The sequence below is a fragment of the Triticum urartu genome, chromosome 4A, assembly GCF_056163025.1.
Source record: "Triticum urartu cultivar PI428250 chromosome 4A, HENAU_Tu73, whole genome shotgun sequence".
Taxonomy (NCBI): Eukaryota; Viridiplantae; Streptophyta; class Magnoliopsida; order Poales; family Poaceae; genus Triticum; species Triticum urartu.
In genome coordinates, this window is record NC_141876.1 from 103,933,495 (window position 1) to 103,959,808 (window position 26,314).

Sequence of the window (26,314 nt, forward strand, 5' to 3'; positions counted from 1 at the left end):
CAATCTCTAAAAATCAAATCTAAATTAATTAACCTTATCTTAAATCACTCGATCACATTAATTAAAAAACAAATATTTGATTTTCAGAAAAATCGCTCAATCACATTAACCTTATCTTAACTCACAGATGGTAATCAATCTCCAAACAAAGGAAACAATACATGGAGGCAGCAGTAAATAAACTCCCTTTCTTATGACATGTATATGATCTTCCCTTCCCTCTCCGTTGTCGAGCGTTCTTGATTCTCGAGGCCGATGCTTGGGCTGCGTCACTGGGTCGCGACGGTGCCGGAGGACAAGGACGGCGAGGTCGGGTGCCGCAGCACCGCGTTGGCCGCGACCGGTGAAGGGCGGCTTCCCTGGCCCTGGCCGTGGCCGTGGTCCTGGGAGTTGGTGCGGTGGAAGCGGCACTTGAATGACCCGGCGTGGGTGGCCGGCGCGCAGATGCATTTGGAAGCGGACCCGTGGCCCGCGCCGGACGGCGCCAACGCCGACCCGGGCCACCTCCTCCGCATATTCTTGGAGCTGTGGCTGGCCGATTTACATGAAATTAATTCCCTCAGTTGTGGTGGCAAATATAATACATATGATCCATATTGTTATCCACTAGCGTGTGTGTGTGAAATAGATGGATTATGATCCCGTACCCAATAAGATGGAGATGTGTGTGTGTGTGTTAGAGGGAGGGAGAGTGAGGAAGAGGAAGGGAGAGTGTGTGTGTGTGAAGATTTGATGGTAAAAAGGTCGCCAATGTCACTTGATATGTATGAGAATATTAATATTGAACTCTTAAAGTTAATGTGGCCCCGTTGCAACGCATGGGCGTTTTTCTAGTATTTATAATATGCATGCACATTCATCCATATAAACGCACACATTCATACCTTATTATTGTAAATACCTTTGAGAGATTGAGCCGGTAAATCCTAAGATTGGCGAATTTGTCACGGGTACCTTGCAGTTGACGGACACATCATACCACTGAAGGAATAGTGTCAATAAATTCGGAAAATATGTGAGCATCCGTGCTAAGTGTAGAACTTGAACTCGGGTGGGTTGATCCACCATAATTCAGAAGGAACCTAATCATCTGAATTATGCTTAATTCGCTATGTGCCAGTGGTAGCTACACTACTTTTATGTCAAAAGATTAAAATATCTATGGTCCATGCCAAAAAGAAATCCTAAACTAAGATGACTAAAATGTATGCTTTGTTGAACGATCATTTTTTTACCTTAATCAGATCACATGGTGCACTTCATGCACCAAATATTTAGGCACTAACCACTAAGTGCGTCTTTGCTTAGGGCTATCTAGTTCCATTGTAGCAGTGCTACTAACAGCTAAGTCCCCCTAAAAAAACGCTAAGTCCTCGGATCTGTTCGCTAATAATACCACTCCATATAGAAAGGACCGAAAATTCAGTACTCAATTCAAGCGGGGACAATAGGGGTCCATTTGAGTCATGAAGGTAACAGGGCCGATAGACTACTTCCAGCTGACATTTGATCAAAGGGAAAGAATAGTAGAAAAATCAAAAAAATCTAAAACTTCATGGTATTGATTATGAGCAAATGGTTTACGAGCTTGGCAAGTTTGATCACCAAATGATCTCCATACAAAACGAAATACCAACTCTTGCCCTGCATCCAAGTTTCAGATTATATGTTTGAGCACAAACTTTGGATTTTTTGTACAAAGCTCCTCGGATGTCATTTGGCCATCAAATTTTACAAGCATCTATAACATTTGGTCACAAACTCTTGTTCTATACCAAGGTTTCAGATTTTTTTAATATTTGTTTTGCTATGTTTTCGATAGTGGGTGTAGCGAGGGTGCAATGTCCTTGGGTGCAGAAAAACCACACTCAACATGAGCCTTTTGTGGATAGTGAAATGCCATTGAAATTTCATTAAAATTTGGAACCATGCTTGCACTTGGTCTTTTAAGTGTGGAAGTCAACTAAAATTGGGATTTTTCTACTTCTTATTTTGACATTTATAACATAATGTCACATACAATTTGTAATCCGTACAGAACTACCCAATTAATTTGAAGAATCACCGACCTAAAAATGACATTTTTTTAGTTCACCTAGGGCATCCGCAAACATGTGACATGAGAGGCTAATTGTTGAAGAGAGGGAGAGGGAGAGACAGAGTAGTTAGGTGTTAGGGCATACACATTACTTATTTCTTTAAAGAAACACAATACAGAAACGGACACATCATATGCACTCACACTAATTTCTATGACACACACATGCAATACTATCCCTATCAGCATCTTTGAGAGATTGAACCGACATATCTTAAGATGAAGAAGTCATCACAGACACTCGTAGTTGACGCCCACACCATACCTAATGAGACATAAACTAGCGAGATGCCAACTCGTGCTTGTAGGTGGTCCGATCTTTCATAACGATGCTTGATCTACTGTTCGTCAACCTCCAATAATAACCTTCACCCTGTATGAAATATACGAACAAAAATAATGACCCCCTTTGATCAGCACGTAGGCGTTGATTTGATGATCAACCCACCGCCGCTAGTAATTTCCTCGATGAAAAAAATCACAGATACTACACACGGTATGATCGCCCTCGACTCGAACGTTTTTTTGTGTATATTTCATAACTGAAAATAAACTTGATCTCTACATCAACCACGGCCGATCCTTTTTATAGGTGACACAAACTTGTGAAACGGAGTCTCCTATAAGGGCATCTTCAACGGCAACATGTAAATTTCCTTCTGCATCTGTTCGTGGAAAGGGGAGCCAGTCCAGGGATACAGATGTGGGAGGCAGCCATCCAATGATAGTCGTATACATTTTCACAACAACTCGAACCAACCGGAAAAAATTCGTTTAAACAAGTCCGGATTTCATATAACACACTGGATTTCATATAAACATGGCGAATTTCATTATAAATACATCAAAGCGATGCTAGGCGGGCACTCTGGAGTATAATTAATATCTAATCTAAATGACCGCCGGCGTCTGGTCCTCGTGTCCGCCCATCAGCCCCGAGAACTAAAGCGTCACCGTCTCCAGTTCTGCCTCGGCATTCTTCAGCTCCGCCTCCATAACCTCCGCCTCCGGGGCCCCGAGAACTGAAGCTGACCGCCTCCACGTCGCCGCCGAGTGACTAATCGGGTGAGGATGCTCAGCCCACCAAGCTTGGCATTGACGAGGGGGGCGGGAGCGGTGGCCTTCTTGGGACACGAGCAACAGCGACCTACCGTGCACTACTCTTTATCGTTGCCGGCAACGCCCGCGAATGTGTCGGCTTCTTCATGGTCGTGGTGCCAGGGCGCGGGCTCCTCGTCGTCGGTGTCGCCGACCAATGCCTCACCCGCCTCGTCGTCACACTCCTTGCCGTCGGCCGCCACCTCCGCCACTCGCTGACGATACCGCCAGCGGGCGAGGCAGATGACACAGGCAAAGCGGTAGGACTCGAGCAGCGCCTCCTGCTCCATCAGGTCCACGTCCGGCGCAACCTCCCTGCCAGCGGCGAATGCTCCTTCTTGCCTGCAGATGCTCCTGGAGGAGGTTTTTGTTGTAGTTGGCGGTGTGTGACGCCCCCGATTTGACCGTACACTAATCATACACGCAAACATGTACGATCAAGATCAGGAACTCACGGGAAGATATCACAACACAACTCTACAAACAAAATAAGTCATACAAGCATCATATTACAAGCCAGGGGCCTCGAAGGCTTGAATACAAGAGCTCGATCATAGACGAGTCAGCGGAAGCAACAAAATCTGAGTACGGACATAAGTTAAACAAGTTTGCCTTAAGAAGGCTAGCACAAAATTAGGAACGATCGAAAAGGCGAGGCCTCCTGCCTGGGACCTCCTAACTACTCCTCGAAGTCGAACTCCACGTAGAATCATCCTCGGGATCCTCTGGCTACTGGACTCCATCATCTGGTGTCAAAAACCGGGTATAGAAAGGGGGAAAAGGGGGAGCAAAGCAACCGTGAGTACTCATCCAAAGTACTCGCAAACAAGGAGCTACACTACATATGTATGCATTGGTATCAAATGGAAAAGGGGTATCATATGTGGACTGAACTGCAGAAAGCCGGAGTAAGAGGAGGATAGCTAGTCCTATCGAAGACTACGCTTCTGGTAACCTCCATCTTGCAGTAGAAGAAGAGAGTAGATGGTAAGTTCACCAAGTAGCATTATGTAGCATAATCCTAACCGATGATCCTCCCCTCGTCGCCCTGTGAGAGAGCGATCACCGGTTGTATCTGGCACTTGGAAGGGTGTGTTTTATTAAGTATCCGGTTCTAGTTGTCATAAGGTCAAGGTACAACTCTGGGTCGTCCTTTTACCGAGGGACACGGCTATTCGAATAGTTCAACTTCCTTGCAGGGGTGCACCACATTTCCCAACACGCTCGATCCCCTTTGTCCGGACACACTTTTCTGGGTCATGCCCGGCCTCGGAAGATCAACACGTCGTAGCCCTACCTAGGCACAACAGAGAGGTCAGCACGCCGGTCTAAATCCTATGGCGCAGGGGTCTGGGCCCATCGCCCTTTGCACACCTGCACGTTGCGAACGCGGCCAGTGAGCAGACCTAGCAACCTCCATTACAAAGGAAGTTGCGTTACACAGTCCAACCCGGCGCGCGCCGCTCAGTCGCTACATCACGAAGGCTTCGGCTGATACCACGACGTCGAGTGCCCATAACTGTCCCCGCGTAGATGGTTAGTGCGTATAGGCCAGTAGCCAGACTCAGATCAAATACCAAGATCTCATTAAGCGTGTTAACCGCGAACGCCGACCAGGGCCAGGCCCACCTCTCTCCTCGGTGGTCTCAACCTGCCCTGTCGCTCCGCCACAAAGTAACAGTCGGGGGCCGTCGGGAACTCAGGTCCACCACTACCTGGATGGAGCCACCTGCCCCTTCAACCCCCATCTCCGAAGAGTATCATAAGTAATGTAACAGTATAAGTATATATCATATGCCGTGATCATCTCCCGAAGTGATCACGACCCAGTAGTATAGCATGGCAGACGAACAAGAGTGTAGGGCCACTGATGGAACACTAGCATCTTATAGTAAGCATTTAGGGTTGCAGGTAAGATATCAACAGTAGTAACAACAATCACATGCTATGCATCAGAATAGGATTAACGGAAAGCAGTAACATGCTACACTACTCTAACGCAAGCAGTATAGAGGAGAGTAGGCGATATCTGGTGATCAAGGGGGGGTTTGCCTGGTTGCTCTGGCAAGAAAGGTCGTCAACACCGTAGTCGACAACAGGGGTACCGACAGCGGTCTCGGGGTCTACCGGAAAGAAGTAGCGAAGGGGAACACAATAAATAACAGTGCAATCAAAGCATCACAAGGCATAACATGATAATACGCGGTGCTAGGGGGGCCCTAACACGGTATGAGGTGGTACCGACGAAGGAGGGAACATCCGGAAAAATATCCCCGGGGTTTCGCGTTTTCGGACAGATGAATTGGAGAGGGAAAGTTGCGTGTTCTCTATGCCAGGGATGCGTGGTGGACGAACGGGCTGCGTATCCGGATTCGTCTTGTTGTTCTGAGCAACTTTCATGTACAAAGTTTTTTCATCCGAGCTACGATTTATTTTATATTAATTTTAAAAGAATTTAATCATTTTTAGGATTTAATTAATTATTTTAATTCAACATTATCCAGAATAGTGGTTGCTGACATCATCATGACATCAGCATGACGTTAGCAGTTGACCTGGTCAACCTGACAGGTGGGTCCCGTTCGTCATTGATTGTTTAATCTAATTAGGGTTTAATTAAGCTGACTAGTTAATTAGATTAATTAAACTTGATTAATTAACTTAATTAATCAATTCAATTATTATTTATTTATTTATTTATTTTTAATTCATTTATTATTATTTTTTAATCATTTTGGGCGTGGGCCCCGTTCGTCATAGGCCCGGGGGGCTTATCGGGCGCGGGTTAACGGGGATGGAGCGGAGCAGAGCCACGAGGCTCACAGGCGCGAGCGCCGGCGGCCAGGGGTTGCGCGGGCGGCGACCCGAGCAGGGCTGGGGCACCAGCACCACAGCAGGTGGCGGGGCGGCCAAGCAGCGCCATGGCACGGGCGCAGAGGTGGAGGCGGTGAGCGCGGCGGCTACGGGCGCAGGCCTCGCGGGGCCGTGGCGAGGTCGAGGCGAGGCGACGGCGCAGAGCAAGCAAGGCAGCAGCAGCCAGCGGCAACAACAGCACGGGAAAGCGGCGGTAGCGGACGGGCAGGCGCGGGCGTGGTCGGGCACGCGTGCGGTCGGCGCGGGCCACTAAGGCCGGGCTGGAGCCGAGCGCACGTGCGCGGTGAGCGCGGGGGCGGACAAGAGGGGCACGGCCGTGGGCGCGTCCAGGGGCACCGAGGTGGTGCGCGTGCGCGTGGTGGCCGGGCGCGACAAGCGGTGTGGTTGAGCGCGAGCAGGAGCAGCGGGCGCGCGAGGGGCTTCGGCCGCGCGCGGGAATGGCGGGCACGGTGAGCGCGCACGAGCAGGGAGAGGCGGCAGACCGGAGCGGGCAGCGGGGCGCCGGAGCGCGGGAGCAGGAGTGGACGGCCGTGGTGTTCTGGGCGATGGGGACGGCTATGAGCGTGCGTCGTGGACGCGGAGAAGGAGAGGAGGGGGCTCACGTGGGGGTACGTAGGGCACGTGCAGCGGGGGGGTCGTGGAGGGGGACGGGGACGACGGCGTTGTGGAGGAGGCAGGCCGGTGGGGAGGCGGCACAGCGTCAGGGTTGCTCCGACGACAGGAATCGGTGGCGACCGCGTGGTCTGTCCCCCACCCCGATCTAGATGGGATCGAGAGTGGTGGGGGGGAGAGGGAGTGAGCGAGTAGGGGAGTGGGGGGTTACGGTTAGGGTTTCGATCGATGGGGGGTTAAGGGGAGTGGGGATGGGCCGAGCTGGCCAGTGGGCTGTCCGGCTGGGCCAGTTAGCCCAGTGGGGGAATTTTTTTTGATTTTTTTTTCTTTTCCTTTTATTTATTCTTTGGTTTGTTTTTATTTTACTTTTTTTGGTTTTTACTTAATGTCTACCATGGCCCCTAAATTAGTAATAACACAAAACCCTCTGCCACCAAAAGGTTTTACCCCCAAACCATTTAGTTTAGCATTTTATTAGTTATAAAAGCCTTTAAATATTGGTTTTTGCTACTGTTTTATTCATCTTAGAGTATTTAAACATTTTATAAAATGGGGTTTCTTCACCACAATTACTTGCGAGTTATTTGTCACAAACCAAACCTTTTACTTTTAAAGTTTGAAAAGTTTTGTTGTTTGCCTTTATTTAAATTTTGAATTTGAATCGGTTTTCTGAACTAACCCGAGATTAACTCTAGTGACAGAGGTGACGTGGCATCATTAGTAGGGAATTACTGTAGCTTAACTATCCGGGCGTCACACGGTGGCCTACGCCTCCTAGAACTGGTCCTCCCGCTCCTGCCGCACCATGTCCATATAATGGGCATGGGCCTCGCTGATGGTCATGGTGCAATGCACGGGTGAGGGTGGAGCGGATGAGGAGGGTGGCGCTGGCTCGTCGTCGGAGGCGTCCTTCATTTGCACGTCGTCGTCGGAGGCGTCCTCCGGCTGCTCCAATGTCAGCCCGTCCCAGCGAGCTTTGTCTGCGGAGGGATCCATGGCGGGGAGTGGTGCGGAGAGGGATGACTGGGGCACCGGGGAGCGATTTATATAGCACAAGTGGGTGGTAGAGGGACGGACGGGTGACGCCGGAGGAGACGCCTCAGCAACCGCGTGCTATCAATGCGGGCAGCAGACGGACGGACGGGCGACCGTCATGTCATTTGAACGTGCGGTAGTCGCCTGCATCGGGAAGCGGCGTGGGTGGCACTCTCTGGCCGGCGCACCGCTTCAATGCCGGTGTCAGTGAGCAGTCGCTTCGCTCTGGCCGGGCATGAATGCGGGCGCTGACGCTCTGAAGCGGCGCTGAAGCACGGGAGGGGGAGGGGGTTTTGGTGGGCCAGGACGGTTAGAAGCGGGCTTGGGATCGGTCCGGACTCCCGCAAACCTCCCTCACTTTTGTCTTCGGTTTGCGGCAAAAATCGTGTTTGGATTGCGCTGCGGACCGATATAGAACCGTGTTGGATGGTTTCCGTGGTCCGGACCAGGCAGTCCGGACGGTTGTGGGAGGTTTGTGTGTCGACGCTAGAGATGCCCTAAGGCTCTTCCCAGTGCTTCATGGTGTACATGTGCTAAGTATGCCATATATGTAAAAGAAAATGTGACAAGGTAGTTAAGAGAAGAGAGAGGAATTTGGTGATCCCACGAAGAACCAATGTCAAGTACGTGGACCAAATCTATGTTGTTTAATTTCGGTAGTGCTTAATTTCGGTTTGTATTAAAAACTCTCCTATGGTATGTGTCAAATGTGTGTGATCAACTCCCGTGTATTATGTTATGCTTATGCTGAACTCCGGCAAGATGTTTTAACGTGAACTAATGTGTTTAAATTTCCAGAATCGATGTGCAGGATTATTCTGGCTGTGCGTCCGGGGTCGTGGAAAAAACGTTTACTGTATACGTAAATAATTTCTACGAGACGGCGGGTTGCGGAATGTGTAGAGATACTCTCAGGCTATATATACCCACTCGCGCGCTAGCTATGGCCACACACACACTGTACTAACCGAGACACCGAGTACTAGCCCCCAAGTATGGTTTGCGGTCATACTTGAACCAAGCTTGTAGGCTATGGCTTCCCTCTCTTCTCTCTTCCTTGCGTCGGCTTTCCTCCTTGCTGGCTCAGCCTTCTTCTACCGCTACGACGCCGGAAGCGGCAACAAGACTAGCGGCACAACTACCACGCACCTCCACTTTTACATGCACGACGACTACACAGGCCCACGCCCCACCGCGATGCGCGTCGTGTCCGGCCGGGCCGTATCCACCGGCGACAACGCCACGGCGCTGAAGACCGCGCCGCGGCACTTCGGCGACATCGTGGTGCTCAACAACGCGCTGACGGTGGGGCCCAGCGGCGGCAGCGTGCGGGTGGGCACGGCGCAGGGCTGGGCCGTCCGCGTGTCGGAGGGCGGCATCGTGTCGGACCTGACGCTGCACCTGGTCCTCGAGGCCGGCGAGCACCACGGCAGCTCGCTGACGGCGAGGGGCCGCATCGACATGGACGCGACAGTGCGGGAGTCGGTCCTCATCGGCGGAACCGGCCGGTTCCGGTACGCGCGGGGCTACATGCTCACCAAGAACTACAACTACAGCCTCGCCACCGGGGGCGTCGTTGAGATCGACGTCTACGTGCAGCCCGACTAGCTGGGCGCGCTGCCCGTCAGCGCGATTTCCCGTGTTACCTGTAATTGCTCATATATTTTTGGTGCCTTCGTATTTTTTGACGCCGCATGCCCGTATGGCCGCATATGCTCCAGTACTGGTGTGCAAGTGGTGTGTGGTAGCGCGTGCTTTCGCGTGTTAATTTGTTTGGCAAATAATAAACCCTGTAATATGTATCAATGACGGAAGGAGCGTCTTAAGAGTTACGGATTTGCTATTTCATAGGTGTTTCGGCTCAGTCAATTTTTTCCTCTTCCTTTCCTCTTGGCTAGACCTTGTTGGAGAAGAACTAGCTCCATCATCTATTTTAGGATAAAGTCATGAGTGGTGCAGGAGATCGCCACGATCCCGTTATTTATCTTAGAGGTAGGGGTGCAAGGGTGTAACACCCTCGATGCGACTATAGCTTCCACGTGTCGAGGCACGACTTAGAGACATAATCGCATTGAAGGCATATGTCGCAAGTGAGGTAATCTTGACACAACCCATGTAATACATAAGGGAAAGAGATACATAGTTGGCTTACAATCGCCACTTCACACAATTACATGAATAAAGCATTACATCATCCAAATACAATCAAGAACCGACTACGGAGCCAAAATAAAAGAAGAACCCCAAATGCGACAAAGGTTCCCGATCGACCCCAACTGGGCTCCACCACTGATCGTCTAGAACGAAACAACATAAAGGACAAGATCTTCATCGAGCTCCTCCTGAGCTTGGTTGCGTCATCTACACGGTCTCATCGTCACCTGCAAGCTGGTTTTGGAAGTATCTGTGAGCCACGGGGACTCAGCAATCTCGCACCCTCGCGATCAAGACTATTTAAGCTTATGGGTAAGGTAAAAGGTATGAGGTGGAGCTGCAGCAAGCGACTAGCATATCTGATGGCTAACATACGCAAAAGAGAGCGAGAAGAGAAGGCAAAGCACGGTCGAGAAACTATGATCAAGAAGTGATCCTAAAACAGCCTACGCCAAGTATAACTCCAACAACCGTGTTCACTTCCCGGACTCCGCCGGAAAGAGACCATCACGGTTACACACGTGGTTGATTCATTTTAATTAAGGTCAAGCTTCAGGTTTTCTACAACCGGACGTTAACAAATTTCCATCTGCCCATAACCGCAGGCACGGTTTTCGAAAGTTTAAATCCCTGCAGGGGTGTCCCAACTTAGCCCATGACAAGCTCTCACGGTCAACGAATGAATAGACCTCCTCCCGAGACATTCCGATCAGAATCGGTATCCCGGTACAACAAGACATTTCGACAGGGTAAAACTAAACCAGCAACACCGCCCGAATGTGCCAACAAATCCCGATAGGAGCTGCACATATCTCTTTCTCAGGGCACACTCAGATTGTCTTAGGTACGGGTAAGCCAGCCTAGAGTTGCCCCTGGTGGCCACCGGCAGCTGACAGGTGGACCAACACTCAGAGGAGCACTGGCCCGGGGGGGTAAAATAATGATGACCCTCAGGAGCGCGACTCCCAAGGGAAAAGAAAAGGCTAGGTGGCAAATGGTAAAACCAATGCTGGGCATTGCTGGAAGAGCTTTACTTAAGGCGAACTGTCAAGGGGTTCCCATAATAGCCCAACCGCGTAAGGAACGCAAAATCCGGGAACATAACACCGATATGACGGAAACTAGGGCGGCAAGAGTGGAACAAAACACCAGGCATAGGGCCGAGCCTTCCACCCTTTACCAAGTATATAGATGCATTTATTAAATAAGATATATTGTGATATCCCAACAAGTAAATAAATGTCCCGACAAGGAACGGCCTCCAATCTTCACCTGCAACTAGCAACGCTATAAGAGGGGCTGAGCAAAGCGGTAACATAGCCAATCAACGGTTTGCTAGGACATGGTGGGTTAGAGGTGTGACATGGCAATTGGGAGGCTGACAAGCAATTGGTAGGCATCGTAACATTGGCATAGCAAAGAGCGAGCAAACTAGCATAGCAAAGATAGTAGTGATTTCGACGGTATGACCATCTTGCCTGAAATCCCGCAAGGAAGAAGAACTAGTCCATGAAGAAGACAAACGGACGTAGTCGAACGAATCCTCACAACACGACGTTACCGGAACCACCCGAAGAAGCAATCACCGGAAAAGAAGCATACAACATAGTAAGCAACTACCACAAAGGCATGGCATGATGCACAGCCAAGTATGATGCATATCCGGTTTAAATATGCATGGCATGGCAAAGTGCACAAACAAAACTATAAATTAAGTGGAGCTCAATATGCATCGGGATGCATATTGAAAAAACACCACATCGATTATTTAGTTCTCTCTCGTTTATGTACCCCAACAATATTAAATGTTGATTAACACGGCAAGAGGTGAAGCACAACAAAACTACCTATCTAGGCAAGTTTAAATGAGGCCGGAAGCAACGAACAACAATTCCGGAAAATCCTCATATGCATAATTCAAGGTTTGGTACTGTTCTGCCCTAAACATTATTTTAGAGTTGTTAAACATGCAAGATGAGTGCAACATGTTAAACTAGACATTTTTCTACCCCATTTACATATAAAGATTATTAAAATCGGAGCTATGGTTATTTAGTTATGAATTAAATCATTTTAATATGGCATAGGAGCAAATTTAAACAAACATCATTTTTGACATTTCAAACATAGATGAAAATTGGATATTATTAATCTACACAAAATTCTGAGCAAGTTTCATATATAAATCATTTTAATCCGATGCATGGTTAGTGAGTTATTAAATGCATGAACCAGGGGGACTAATCTGCAAAACAGCAGTCTCAGGAAATATAGACAAATCGTCCAGATCTGGAAAAAAACGATGCGGGCCGAATCTGAGGCAAGCCCAACAGCAGGAAAAAAAAACAGAGGCGGGGCGCTGGGAGTGCGGCTCACCCATGGGCTTGGCCCGGAGAGGAGGAAGTGGCAGGCCGAGGCGGGGCGGCGCGCTGGGCCGGACACGGGCGCTGCGCTGGCCGGTGAAGCCGGGCCGGCCCACGAAGGAGGGTGAGGCAGGCCGAACGAGGCTGGCTGGAGCTGGGCCGAAGTCGGGGAGGAGGTGGCCCACGCGGAAGGTCCACGCGGGCGTGGAGCGACCCGGTCGTCTCTCCCGATCCGATCGGGATCGAGGCAGGGCGGCGGTGGCGTTGGGAGACTCCGGCGACGGGGATGGCCGGAGCCGCGGCGGGCGACGCCGCATCTGGAAGCAGGCGGCGGTGGCGCTCCTCCTTGGGCTCGGATCGAGGCCGGAGTACTCCGGGACGGCGGCAGGGAGGCGTTCGGGCGACGGGGCGCGCTGCGGCGAGCGAAGGCGGCTGCCGGCGATGGCGGACGCGGCGACCGGCGATGGAAGCAGCGAGGCGGCGAGAGGAGGCGGGCGGTGGCGCTGGGCGGCGATGGATCTGAGTGGCGGCGGGGAGCCTCGGGCCCGGGAGGGCCTGCGGCGGGCCTCGCGGGCCGCGGCGAAGTGGGGCGGCGCGGGCACTGACATGGCGCGCTGAGATTGGCTCGGGCGACAGTGGAGCTGACGTGGCGCTCCCTGATTGGATGGAGTGAGGTGGCGGCGGTGAGCGGACATGTCCGGCGCGGCGCGGATGCGTCCGGATGCGCGGGGAGGAGTGGATCTAGGGTTCATCCGCGAAATGATCCGAAATTTCGGGGAGGGTGCTCTTTTATAGGTAGAGGGAGCTAGGAGAGTCCAAATGAGGTGCGGTTTTCGGCCACGCGATCGTGATCGAACGCTCTAGATGATGGAGCAGAGTTAGGTGGGTTTTGGGCCAAATTGGAGGAGTGTTGGGCTGCAACACACACGAGGCCTTCTCGGTCCCTCGGTTAACCGTTGGAGTATCAAACGAAGTCCAAATGGTACAAAACTTGATAGGCGGTCTACCGGTGGTAAACCAAAGCCGCTTGGCAAGACTCGGTCCAATCCGGAAATGTTTAACCCCCACACAAGAAAGAAAGGTAGAAATGACCACCGGAGGAGAACGAAGCGCCGGAATGCGAAACGGACAACGGGGAAAATGCTCGGATGCATGAGACAAACACGTATGCAAAAGAAATGCACATGATGACATGATATGCAATGCATAACACGCAAGCAATGACAAGGCAACAACAACGAATAACTGATCGACACCTGGCACGTCGGTCTTGGGGCGTTACAAAGGGGTCGCCGGAGGTTTTCATGGGTGATGCTGGACTTAGAGGGATGGTCGGGACAGTGGCCACCAAGACCGGTGGGGGAAGGTTGAGGGAGGGCGAGGCGGTATGCGGTAGGTCCCTGTTGGTCGCAGGTAATGGAAACGGGCGGTTAGGGCAGGATAAATTGGAGGCCTTCGGGAGAAAAAAAAGAAGCAGGAGAATATGAATAGTGACACGATCCATTTTGGATCATTGGATCACGATCTAATGGTTGCTAAAAAATGTCAGGTGGCAAAAGAAAGTTATCTGATGGATAGAGGGTCTCTAAGAGTTACTACAGGAAAGGTTATGTAATATGTATATCTCATAAGGGCATCTCCAACACCGACTCTCAAATCACTCGCAACCGTCAAGACCGCACGGTCCGGACACGCTATGTCATCTAATATGGGCCTGTATCGGTCTGACAAGTGGTATGGATGCACTTTTTTTGCAAAATGGAGACAAACTAGGGGGCTTTGTGGCAGTCCGTACAACAGCCACGTAGGACTGCGACACCTCCAGGTCTCCTTCCCCCCTTGCTTTGCATCCCCACCCTCCTCCTCCTGCGCCGCCGCCAATGTACCTCTCCAGCCGGCACATAGGCATTGCCGGACCACCGAAACCAGCACCAACGTGCCTACTCGCCTTTACAACGGCGTCGCCCACCTAGGACCCATCCGTAGGCAGGCACACTCCGCTCCATGTCAAAGTCGTCCATGGCGGTCACCACGCCCAGTAGGTGTTCGATCAAATGCCATTGAGCTTATTTTCGAACGCCATGTCATTTTTTTAGAATACGAAGGATGGCGGTGTACTGGACCATGGAGGGTGAAGTTTTTGTGCGATGCATTGTTGGACATATCTTGTGGGTTTCGTAGGCAGGAGCAGAGAGGGACCTTCTGGCAGCAAGTGCATGAAACATTTCACGCGCGAAATCATATTCCGCCCTACGATATGCACATCTACAACAACGCAATCTGTGGTTGTACTCGTTCGATGGTATGCTATACAGACATCCATCACCAAGTTTTGTGGCGCGGTTGATATGCTGGAGGCAAGGTAGCCACTGCGCGCAACAGAGGATGAGATCATATGTTTTGCTTTTTTCTGCTCAACTTGTTGATTGACTCATTCATTCATTCAATGTTACTCTATATATTGTGTAGCCGACACGCGCTGCCGTGATGTATCATAAAATGGAGGGATGGTCATTTATGCACATGCACTGTTGAGTGAAGCTGAAGGGATAGTATGCTTGGGATGATGGGATCTGTTGATCTTGTTAAATATGAACTATTGTTGTACTACACTTATTTGAATGATGTGTATGGATGATTTGTGTTATTTTCTATCCGAACATTGATAAAAATCTGTCATGTTTGTATGAATACCATACGGTTAGTTGAGATCGGGTTTAAAATGTATGCGGACAGCGTTGGATGGTCGTCTCCCGCATTCTGTCCGCGTACTGCTCCCTTATTCGTGGATGGGTGACAGAGCAAATTTACGAATCAGCATACGCCCTAAGTCTAGCATCTTTTTTTTGCTCCAGGCAACCGATGAAGAAGGAAAACTACACATAGGCCCATATACAAAGTAGTATTTCTTTTTTTGCGATGAACTAAGAGGAGTAGTAGAAGCACGTCTTGAAAAGCCACAACGACACCACTCGCAAGTCGTAACCACACGTCTGCTGCCCCTAGATCCTGATGTCGACCTCTCGGCCCTCGTGCATAGAACATGGCCACCACTGAGGATGTCCGTCTCAATAGCTTTTTTAGGTGTATGTCTCTCTCATACCGAGGATGACCCTAAAGAAAAAAGAGGATGTCCCTCTCATAGTTTTACGGGAGATGTCCTTCTCTGAGTTCAAGGTATTAGAGCATCTATAGCGGAGTACCCTATAAAAACACGTCGGGCCTCATTTTTCCGATGATTTTATGAGACAAGAAAAATGACTGCCCGAACAGGTCCAATAAAAATAGCCTGGTACGATAAAAGTTTTAGAGAAAGCATGTAATCCGTCCATGAATCCGACTTATATACCGGATCCGGCCGCTTTTGTGGATATACACCTGCCATTTTCTTTATCCTCTTCGCCACAAATCCGCTCTACTCCGATGCGAAACCTCTCTCCTCCAGCAGCCTTTTGCGCCACGCATAGCCATCGTAGCAGATCCGTGATATCATGTGTGGCGGTAGAAGGGGTGGCCGAAGGGGGTTCGGCAGCCGCGGCGGTGAGCCGCCTCATAAGTGCGGCAACGATGGTGAGCCAAGAAGCTCCTCTCTCCACCCACTGGTGGAGGAGTGGTGCTGTGTGCAGGCGCGCACGCACAGCGCCTGCTCCCGCAGCGCCGGTGCACATGCATGGGGCAACTTCGAGCGCCTCGGTAGAAACTTCGATGTCGCGATCCAGTGCCTCCGGGCGGTCGAGCACGCTTGGTTCGAGGCGAAGGAGGTGACTGTCGTGGTTCTAAGTCTGACAGTAGAATGGGGGGTTAGGTATGTAGAGGCAAGATCCTAACTATGGAGGAGTTGTACACGCGAGTTTTACGAGTTCAAGCCCTTCTCGGAGGAAGTAACAGCCCTACGTCTCGGAGCCCGGAGGCGGTCGACTGGATATATGCGTGTGAGCTAAAGGGGGTGCGAACCCTTGTCCCGGAGGAGGGGGTGACTTATATAGAGTGCGCCAGGACCCCAGTCAGCCTACGTTACAAAGGGTTCAATGTACATTAAGGCAGGGCGTTACTGGTAACGCTAGCAATAAAGAGATACAAATGATCTTTAAGGTTACAGAGTGAATGATCGACCGTTGTCATTCTGAGTGACGTTAGGCCTTCTACACTCTGAGTGGTTTCTTGTATCGTCGAGTGTCTTCAAGACTACCGAGTGGAACATAGCTTTACGGTCGAGTGGATGATGATTTTTATTCGACTTCTTCTGGTCCTTTTAGAAGTTACCTTGGGGAGGGTATCTTGGACAGATCCATGACCCTACCCTAGGTACATAGCTTCGTCATTAGCCCCCGAATGGATCAGGGTTTGAGTGAGGAAGGAGTTGAGAACACTTCCGACTCATTCTTCGTGCTATGAGTATATCTTACTCTGTATCAATGAACTGAGGAGATAACGTCAACTTCTTTTTCAGTCGCCTTGGTCCATTCTTAGTTTTTGTCGAGTGAACCTTCACGGTAGAGTTCCGAATGATAATGTGGAGGATGTTTTCAGTCTGACAAGTTGCTCTGCTCTCTGCGGATTTCACGGGATTCGAATTTTGGGAAGCGCGCCAAACGGGCGGAGCTGTGGTAATCGGGCCGGATTAGGCAGCTCGCCTCGATCCCCGCGCCATCTTTTTCGCCATGTATTGCACGCGCGACTGTTGCGGGATTTGTTTAGATCGTCTGGGCCTACCAGTCAGTCACTCGGGGAATGACCTTATAGAAGGCACCGGACCAGGTCTTTGCACAGCGCGCTCCCTTTTTCTTCCTTCTTCCTCAGACTTCTCCGCCGTGCTCGCTCCCGCTCTCGGCGTCGCAACCTCGCTCGGACTCGATCCGCCGTCATGGGGAAAGAGAAGACGGTGGCGTTGGAGCGCGCGAAGAAGGCGACCGTGAAGGCGAAGGGCAAGAAGACAAGCTGGGGCGGATCGTCGTCAAGATCCGGCCTGCCGCCGGGCTGGATCCAGGGCGACTGGATCCGCTCGACGATCAGCCAGGACGACCTCGACGATCTAGTGGAGGGGGGACTGATCCCCCACAAATCGGCGCGGTTCCCAGGCAACGAGACCGTGCCGCAGCCGTGGGAGGGTGAGTGCGTTCTCCTCGCCACCCACGTCGACCGCGGGTTTTCTTTGCCTCCCCATCCTTTCTTTCATGGATTTCTGAACTTCTTTGGGGCTCAACTCCACCACTTCACTCCAAACACCAGTCTATCTGGCTGCTTTTGTGTCGATGTGTGAAAATTTCTTGAGTTGTCAACCGCACTGGGGTCTCTTCAAACACATCTTCACATGTCGCTCCCAGTGGGTTAAGAAGGCCAACCCGAGTGACGAGAGGACGCACGTGATCCATATGTGCGGGGGCCTTGGTATCCAGATGAGGAACAAGAGTACCTTCCCAATGATGATCCTTCCCGACTCGGTCTGGGGCTGGCAGTCGACTTGGTTTTACTGTAAGGACCAGCCGACCCCGGGCCAGTCGACTGGACTTCCTCCCTTTTCCCTAGCTCGAGTGGAGAAGCCCTCCTCCTTGAGGGTGGTCCCAGAAGAGAAGGAGCAGGTCAAGGTGTTGGTCGAGTGGGTCGTCCAACTTGTCCGTGACGGGGTGACTGGGATGGACCTGCTGGAGGTCTTTCTCAATCGACCCATCCAACCGCTTCAGGTCGGTGACCATCCGATGAGGATGTACTCGGGACTCGAGGACTCCACTCGGATCCACCCGGAGGACGTTAGTGAAGACACCTTGGAGAAGTGGCTGAGGGGAATCACTAGCAACAAGGACAATCCCCGGGGGTCTAGGAGGGTGATTCCATTCGACCACTCGCGCCAGCCGGAACATGTATGATTCTGCTTTGCCAAGTATCTTCCCGATTCACTGTGTGACACCTTGTTGATGGTCGACTGTATTTCTTTTGCTCATTGTCTTTTCAGGCTCTCATTGATATGTACTCGATGCCCAATGGAGTGCAGGGGCAAGACGTCGAGGAAGGAGCGAGCAGGGGTGAGAGCGGCGAGTGGCACTCGGATGCCGAGGAGGACAAGGAGAGTGACGACTCGACTGATGACGGAGAGGTCGACTCGCCTCCTCGCAGAGAGAGGAGATCCAAACATGCTCACGACCCGGAGAGCACCCCGGACCTGGCGACCGCACTGACTGGGCAATCTTCGAAGTGCCCCCGGACGTCTTCCCCAGCGCCGATTGAGAAGGCCCCGAAGCAGATCAAGGTCGTGCCGCCTCCAGCGCCAAAAACACCGAAGGCCACCTCCTCCAAACCGCCAAAGGCTTTACCCAGGATCAAAGTGACCGTCCCCACCATCTCCGGGTAATCATCTGACCTATTCTTTTTGTCGACTCGAGCAACAGAACATGACCGACTGAGTGCGGACGTTTTCAGTGCTGCTACATCAGGAACCTCTTCTTACCAGTACCGACACGAGGAGATGGAAGACGCGGTTACCTCCAATCCAGGTAAAAACTCTTATGATCTTGTTCTTGATTACTTGGTCGATTGAATTCGAGTGGTTTATTTGGGGTCGACTGATCTTCCCTGCAGCTCCACCCAACGTCATCGATCTCCCAGATGACGATGAATATGTGGCTCCTAAGCCCAGAAAGAGCAAAAAGGTAGCAGTTGGCAAGGCGTCTCAGCAGGGACCAATGACAACACCAACCGGCCGTCAATCTGAAGACGCGAGCGGGGCCTCTGTAACTTTCTCTGTACCCTTGTCGAGTGAGCGCCCCGCACCGTTGACTGTACCGGTGATTCCTTCCGTCGTCCCATCTCACGCCCTAGAGGTCCAAGCTGCTGCACCTGGGTCATCTGCCCTCTTCTTCATCAGCTACCCTGTCCCAAAAGCCAGTCGGATGCGGCTGCGGAAGCCATCCGTCAGGCTATCGTGATGATGGAGCGGATGAAGATGGTGCACGAGAATAGCCAGGCTACTTACGACGCCAACGCTGCTCTCCGGGCCAATGTCCAGGTACGTAAACTTTCAACTGACCTTGTTGTGTCAGGGTATGCTATCTGAAATATTCTCTTCCATACAATCTCCTGTTGTTTGCGTTGAATCTGTACATCCACTGGGTGTTTTGTTGTCTTTGGTATTTGCGCTCTTCCACTTGGTCTGGGCGAGTAGGATCTGAACCGGTGGGGGAACGCTAAGTGCACCCACTGGATGTAGTCCCCGAGACCGCAGTCAACTGCTGGCAGTCGACTGGGATCTGAGTTCTTTTTTCCTTTCTTTTCTTCCACTCGACCCGGGCGGACCGGTCGAATGGGATCTGAATCAGTGGAGGCACGTCAAGTGCACCCACTGGGTGTAGTCCCCGAGACTGCGGTCGACTGCTGGCAGTCGGCCGGGGTGTCAATAGTTTTTTTATCCGGGCAGACCGGTCGAATTGGGTCTTAATCAGCGGGGCATGCCAAGTGCACCTGCTGGGTGTAGTCCCCGAGACCGCAGTTGACTGCGTGCAGTCGGCTGGGGTCTAAGTGAACTCTTTAAGTTTTATCCACTCGGAAGTAAACAACCTTTGATCTTGTCGATTGACACGTCTTTTGCCTTCTGCAGAAGTCTTGTACTCTCATATCCAAGTTTGCTGAACTTGAGGAGAAGCAGAGGCAACTCAACCTCGACTTGGAGTTGGCCCAGCAGAATCTGAAGAAAGCTCAAGATGAAGCTGCTGGTATGGAAGGTAACTGCCTGTCGACTGTCTTTTTAAAACATTTCTTCGAACTCTTGTCTGATTCGATTGCTTCTTTTGTAGAGAAAATGAAGTTGGCTCTAGAGAAGGACTCGGACCTCGCCGCTGCGCAAAAGGAAGCCCAAGATAAAACTGCCCTTGCAGACCAGAAGCTGGCTTCAGTCGGAGCACTGGAAGGGGAGGTGAACAAACTGAAGTCCTGCCTCAATGAGTCCAACCGAGAAGTGAGTCGTCTAAAGAAGGATAAAATTGTCCTGAATGAAAAGCTAGAGTCTGCAGTCCACAAGAGGAATGACACGGAAGCTTATCTGAGAACTCTTGCCAAGAAGTTCTATCTGATGCTGGAAGGTACTCCTTTCAAACCGACTGCGTTGATGCTTCCAAATGAATCCTGTCCAATCGACCCACTAATTTTTTGACTACAAAGTTCTGCCAAGACTTTGACGAGGAAACTGGAAAGGCCGAGACGGGTCTGGAGCCTATCGCTTCTCTAGTTTGCGACGAAACTGCAATGAACGTGCTCCGACTGGAGTCTCGTGTCGCCGGTGTCACAAGCTACCTCGGGCGTCTGAAGGAGGTAGTCTCACGAGTCGACTCATTGCTCTAGCCAAGGGCGACGCTTCAAAATGACCTGGAATCCCTGATGGCTCGACTCAACGAGATCCCTGGCCGAGTGCAAGAATGGAACAAGTCCTCCTCCCGGTGTGGTGCTGACGTGGCGCTGTCCTTGGTGCGAGTCCACTGCAAGGAAGCTCATGAAGACAAGCTGGCGGCGATCAAGGTTGCTAACACCAAAAGGCATGACTTCCAGTCCTTCATGGAGACTTTCATCGCTGCTGCCACTCGGATCGCGGATGGGATCGACTTGGACGAATTCGTCGAGCCTGCCAGCCCTCCTCCTGCCGAGTGAACAAACTTATGAGACTTGAATCTACCTTAAATTTGCCTCGGAATGCCGAGTGATTGCTATAACCGTTAAACTCCTTCGGGATTGATGCTCAAATTCTTTTGATTTGCTGCTTGGAACTTTAGGATTTATCCGAATTTAGTTTATTTCCGAATATGCTTGCGCTTTGCCTTCAAGTGGACTTTGTTCTTTGCTCGGAAGAATCTTTGTGCTAGAGACGTAACTCTAAGGTGGTAACTCTAGTCGAACTGCACTTCGTCGTCCTTGCGGATTGGGACAGATCACGCGTTGCAGTCGACCTGCACCTCGTCGTCCTAGTAGATAGGGATGGAGTGCACATTGTACTTGTGGCGTAGCTCCGAAAGAGAGGGTTGCAGCCGACATGCACCTCGTCGTCCTTGCAGATAGGGATGGAGCGCACATTGTACTTGTTGCGTAGCTCCAAAGGAGAAGGTTGCAGTCATCCTGCACCTCGTCGTCCTTGCGGATAGGGATGGAGCGCACATTGTACTTGTGGCGTAGCTCCGAAGGAGAAGGTTGCAGTCGACCTGCACCTCGTCGTCCTTGCGGATAGGGACGCGTTTCGAACTTAGGCGAGTAATAGACTGCAGCTAAGCCCCCGAGTGGGAGGGTTGCTCTCCACTCGGTAGGATATTTTAAACTTAGGCGAGTATTGGACTGCAGCTAAGCCCCCGAGTGGGAGGGTTTCTCTCCACTCGGTAGGATTTTACAACCTTAGGCGAGTACTGGACTTCAACTAAGACTCCGAGTGGGAGAACTTAGGCGAGTACTAGACTGCAGCTAAGCCCCCGAGTGGGAGGATTGCTCTCCACTCGGTAGGATTTTACAAACTTAGGCGAGTACTAGACTACAGCTAATCCTCCGAGTGGGAGAACTTACGCGAGTACTAGACTGCAGCTAAACCCCCGAGTGGGAGGATTTCTCTCCACTTGGTAGGATTTTACAAACTTAGGCGAGTACTTGACTGCAGCTAAGACTCCGAGTGGGAGAACGTAGGCGAGGACTGGACTGCAGCTAAGCCCTCGAGTGGGAGGATTGCTCTCCACTCGGTAGGATTTTACAAACTTAGGCGAGTACAAGACTGCAGCTAAGACTCCGAGTGGGAGGATTGCTCTCCACTCAGTAGGATTTTACAAACTTAGGCGAGTACTAGACTGCAGCTAAGCCTCTGAGTGGGAGAACTTAGGCGAGTACTAGACTGCAGCTAAGCCCCCGAATGGGAGGATTGGTCTCCACTCGGTAGGATTTTACAAACTTAGACGAGTACTGCACTGAAGCTAAGACTCCGAGTGGGAGAAATTAGGCGAGTACTGGACTGCAGCTAAGCCCCCGAGTGGGAGGATTGCTCTCCACTCGGTAGGATTTTACTAACTTAGGCGAGTACTAGACTGCAGCTAAGCCTCTGAGTGGGAGAACTTAGGCGAGTACTAGACTGCAGCTAAGCCCCCGAATGGGAGGATTGCTCTCCACTCGGTAGGATTTTACAAACTTAGGCGAGTACTGGATTGCAGCTAAGACTCCGAGTGGTTGAACTTAGGCGAGTACTTGACTACAGCTAAGCCCCCGAATGGGAGGATTGCTCTCCACTCGGTAGGATTTTACAAACTTAGGCGAGTACTGGACTGCAGCTAAGCCTCCGAGTGGTTGAACTTAGGCGAGTACTGGACTGCAGCTAAGCCCCCGAATGGGAGGATTGCTCTCCACTCGGTAGGATTTTACAAACATAGGCGAGTACTGGACTGCAGCTAAGCCTCCGAGTGGGAGAACTTAGGCGAGTACTGGACTACAGCTAAGCCCCCGAGTGGGAGGATTGCTCTCCACTCGGTAGGATTTTACAAACTTAGGTGAGTACTGGATTGCAGCTAAGACTCCAAGTGGGAGAACTTAGGCGAGTACTGGACTGCAGCTAAGCCCCCGAGTGGGAGGATTGCTCTCCACTCGGTAGGATTTTACTAACTTAGGCAAGTACTAGACTGCAGCTAAGCCTCTGAGTGGGAGAACTTAGGCGAGTACTAGACTGCAGCTAAGCCCCCAAGTGGGACGATTGCTCTCCACTCGGTAGGATTTTACAAACTTAGGCGAGTACTGGACTGCAGCTAAGCCTCCGAGTGGGAGAACTTAGGCGAGTACTGGACTACAGCTAAGTCTCTGAGTGGGAGGATTGCTCTCCACTCGGTAGGATTTTACAAACTTAGGTGAGTACTGGACTGCAGCTAAGACTCCAAGTGGGAGAACTTAGGCGAGTACTGGACTGCAGCTAAGCCCCCGAGTGGGAGGATTGCTCTCCACTCGGTAGGATTTTACTAACTTAGGCGAGTACTAGACTGCAGCTAAGCCTCTGAGTGGGAGAACTAAGGCGAGTACTAGACTGCAGCTAAGCCCCCAAGTGGGATGATTGCTCTCCACTCGGTAGGATTTTACAAACTTAGGCGAGTACTGGACTGCAGCTAAGCCTTCGAGTGGGAGAACTTAGGCGAGTACTGGACTACAACTAAGCCCCCGAGTGGGAGGATTTCTCTCCACTCGGTAGGATTTTACAAACTTAGGTGAGTACTGGACTGCAGCTAAGACTCCAAGTGGGAGAACTTAGGCGAGTACTGGACTGCAGCTAAGCCCCCGAGTGGGAGGATTGCTCTCCACTCGGTAGGATTTTACAAACTTAGGTGAGTACTGGACTGCAGCTAAGACTCCGAGTGGTTGAACTTAGGCGAGTACTAGACTGCAGCTAAGCCCCCGAGTGGGAGGATTGCTCTCCACTCGGTAGGATTTTACAAACTTAGGTGAGTACTGGACTGCAGCTAAGCCTCCGAGTGGGAGAACTTAGGCGAGTACTAGACTGCAGCTAAGCCCCTGAGTGGGAGGATTGCTCTCCACTCGGTAGGATTTTACAAACATAGACGTGTACTGCACTACAGCTAAGCCTCCGAGTGGGAGAACTTAGGTGAGTACTGGACTGCAGCTAAGCCCCCGAGTGGGAGGATTGCTCACCACTCGGTAGGATTTTACAAACTTAGGCGAGTACTGGACTGCAGCTAAGCCTCCGAGTGGGAGAACTTAGGCGAGTACTAGACTGCAGCTAAACCCCCGAGTGGGAGGATTTCTCTCCACTTGGTAGGATTTTACAAACTTAGGCGAGTACTGGACTGCAGCTAAGACTTCGAGTGAGAGAAGTTAGGCGAGTACTGGACTGCAGCTAAGCCCCCGAGTGGGAGGATTGCTCTCCACTCGGTAGGATTTTACAAACTTAGGCGAGTACTGGACTGCAGCTAAGCTTCCGAGTGGGAGAACTTAGGCGAGTACTAGACTGCAGCTAAGCCCCCGAGTGGGAGGATTGCTCTCCACTCGGTAGGATTTTACAAACTTAGGCGAGTACTGGACTGCAGCTAAGCCTCCGAGAGGGAGAACTTAGGCGAGTACTGGACTGCAGCTAAGCCCTCGAGTGGGAGGATTGTTCTCCACTCGGTAGGATTTTACAAACTTAGGCGAGTACTGGACTGCAGCTAAGCCTCCAAGTGGGAGAACTTAGGCGAGTACTGGACTGCAGCTAAGCCCCCGAGTGGGAGGATTGCTCTCCACTCGGTAAGATTTTACAAACTTAGGCGAGTACTGGACTGCAGCTAAGACTCCGAGTGGGAGAACTTAGGCGAGTACTAGACTGCAGCTAAGCCCCCGAGTGGGAGGATTGCTCTCCACTCGGTAGGATTTTACAAACTTAGGCGAGTACTGGAGTGCAGCTAAGACTCCGAGTGGGAGAACGTAGGCGAGTACTGGACTGCAGCTAAGCCCCCGAGTGGGAGGATTGCTCTCCACTCGGTAGGATTTTACAAACTCAGGCGAGTACTGGACTGCAGCTAAGCCTCCGAGTGGGAGAACTTAGGCGAGTACTGGACTGCAGCTAAGCCCCTGATTGGGAGGATTGCTCTCCACTCGGTAGGATTTTACAAACTTAGGCGAGTACTAGACTGCAGCTAAGACTCCGAGTGGGAGGATTGCTCTCCACTCAGTAGGATATTTTAAACTTACGCGAGTATTGGACAGCAGCTAAGCCCCCGAGTGGGAGGGTTTCTCTCCACTCGGTAGGATTTTACAACCTTAGGCGAGTACTGGACTTCAACTAAGCCTCCGAGTGGGAGAACTTAGGCGAGTACTAGACTGCAGCTAAGCCCCCGAGTGGGAGGATTGCTCTCCACTCGGTAGGATTTTACAAACTTAGGCGAGTACTGGACTACAGCTAATCCTCCGAGTGGGAGAACTTACGCGAGTACTAGACTGCAGCTAAACCCCCGAGTGGGAGGATTTCTCTCCACTTGGTAGGATTTTACAAACTTAGGTGAGTACTGGACTGCAGCTAAGACTCCGAGTGAGAGAAGTTAGGCGAGTACTGGACAGCAGCTAAGCCCCCGACTGGGAGGATTGCTCTCCACTCGATAGGATTTTACAAACTTAGGCGAGTACTAGACTGCAGCTAAGCCTCCGAGTGGGAGAACTTAGGCGAGTACTAGACTACAGCTAAGCCACCGAGTGGGAGGATTGCTCTCAACTCGGTAGGATTTTACAAACTTAGGCGAGTACTGGACTGCAGCTAAGCCTCCGAGAGGGAGAACTTAGGCGAGTACTGGACTGCAGCTAAGCCCTCGAGTGGGAGGATTGTTCTCCACTCGGTAGGATTTTACAAACTTAGGCGAGTACTGGACTGCAGCTAAGCCTCCAAGTGGGAGAACTTAGGCGAGTACTGGACTGCAGCTAAGCCCCCGAGTGGGAGGATTGCTCTCCACTCGGTAGGATTTTACAAACATAGGCGAGTACTGGACTACAGCTAAGACTCCGAGTGGGAGAACTTAGGCGAGTACTAGACTGTAGCTAAGCCCCGAGTGGGAGGATTGCTCTCCACTCGGTAGGATTTTACAAACTTAGGCGAGTACTGGAGTGCAGCTAAGACTCCGAGTGGGAGAACGTAGGCGAGGACTGGACTGCAGCTAAGCCCTCGAGTGGGAGGATTTCTCTCCACTCGGTAGGATTTTACAAACTTAGGCGAGTACTAGACTGCTGCTAAGACTCCGAGTGGGAGAACTTAGGCGAGTACTAGACTGCAGCTAAGCCTCTGAGTGGGAGAACCTAGGCGAGTACTAGACTGCAGCTAAGCCCCCGACTGGGAGGGTTGCTCTCCACTCGGTAGGATATTTTAAACTTAGGCGAGTATTGGACTGCAGCTAAGCCCCCGAGTGGGAGGGTTTCTCTCCACTCGGTAGGATTTTACAACCTTAGGCGAGTACTGGACTTCAACTAAGACTCCGAGTGGGAGAACTTAGGCGAGTACTAGACTGCAGCTAAGCCCCTGAGTGGGAGGATTGCTCTCCACTCGGTAGGATTTTACAAACTTAGGCGAGTACTGGACTACAGCTAATCCTCCGAGTGGGAGAACTTACGCGAG

General features: G+C 51.3%; 1 protein-coding gene across 1 annotated transcript; it reads left to right on the top strand.

Moving 5' to 3' along the window:
• Positions 1-8,647: 8,647 nt before the first annotated feature.
• LOC147974989 (dirigent protein 1-like) lies at positions 8,648-9,565 on the top strand. Its single transcript, XM_087517913.1, has one exon. It carries the CDS (start codon positions 8,750-8,752, stop codon positions 9,323-9,325), a length of 576 nt encoding a protein of 191 aa, XP_087374039.1. The 5' UTR covers positions 8,648-8,749; the 3' UTR covers positions 9,326-9,565.
• The last annotated feature ends 16,749 nt before the right edge of the window (positions 9,566-26,314 follow it).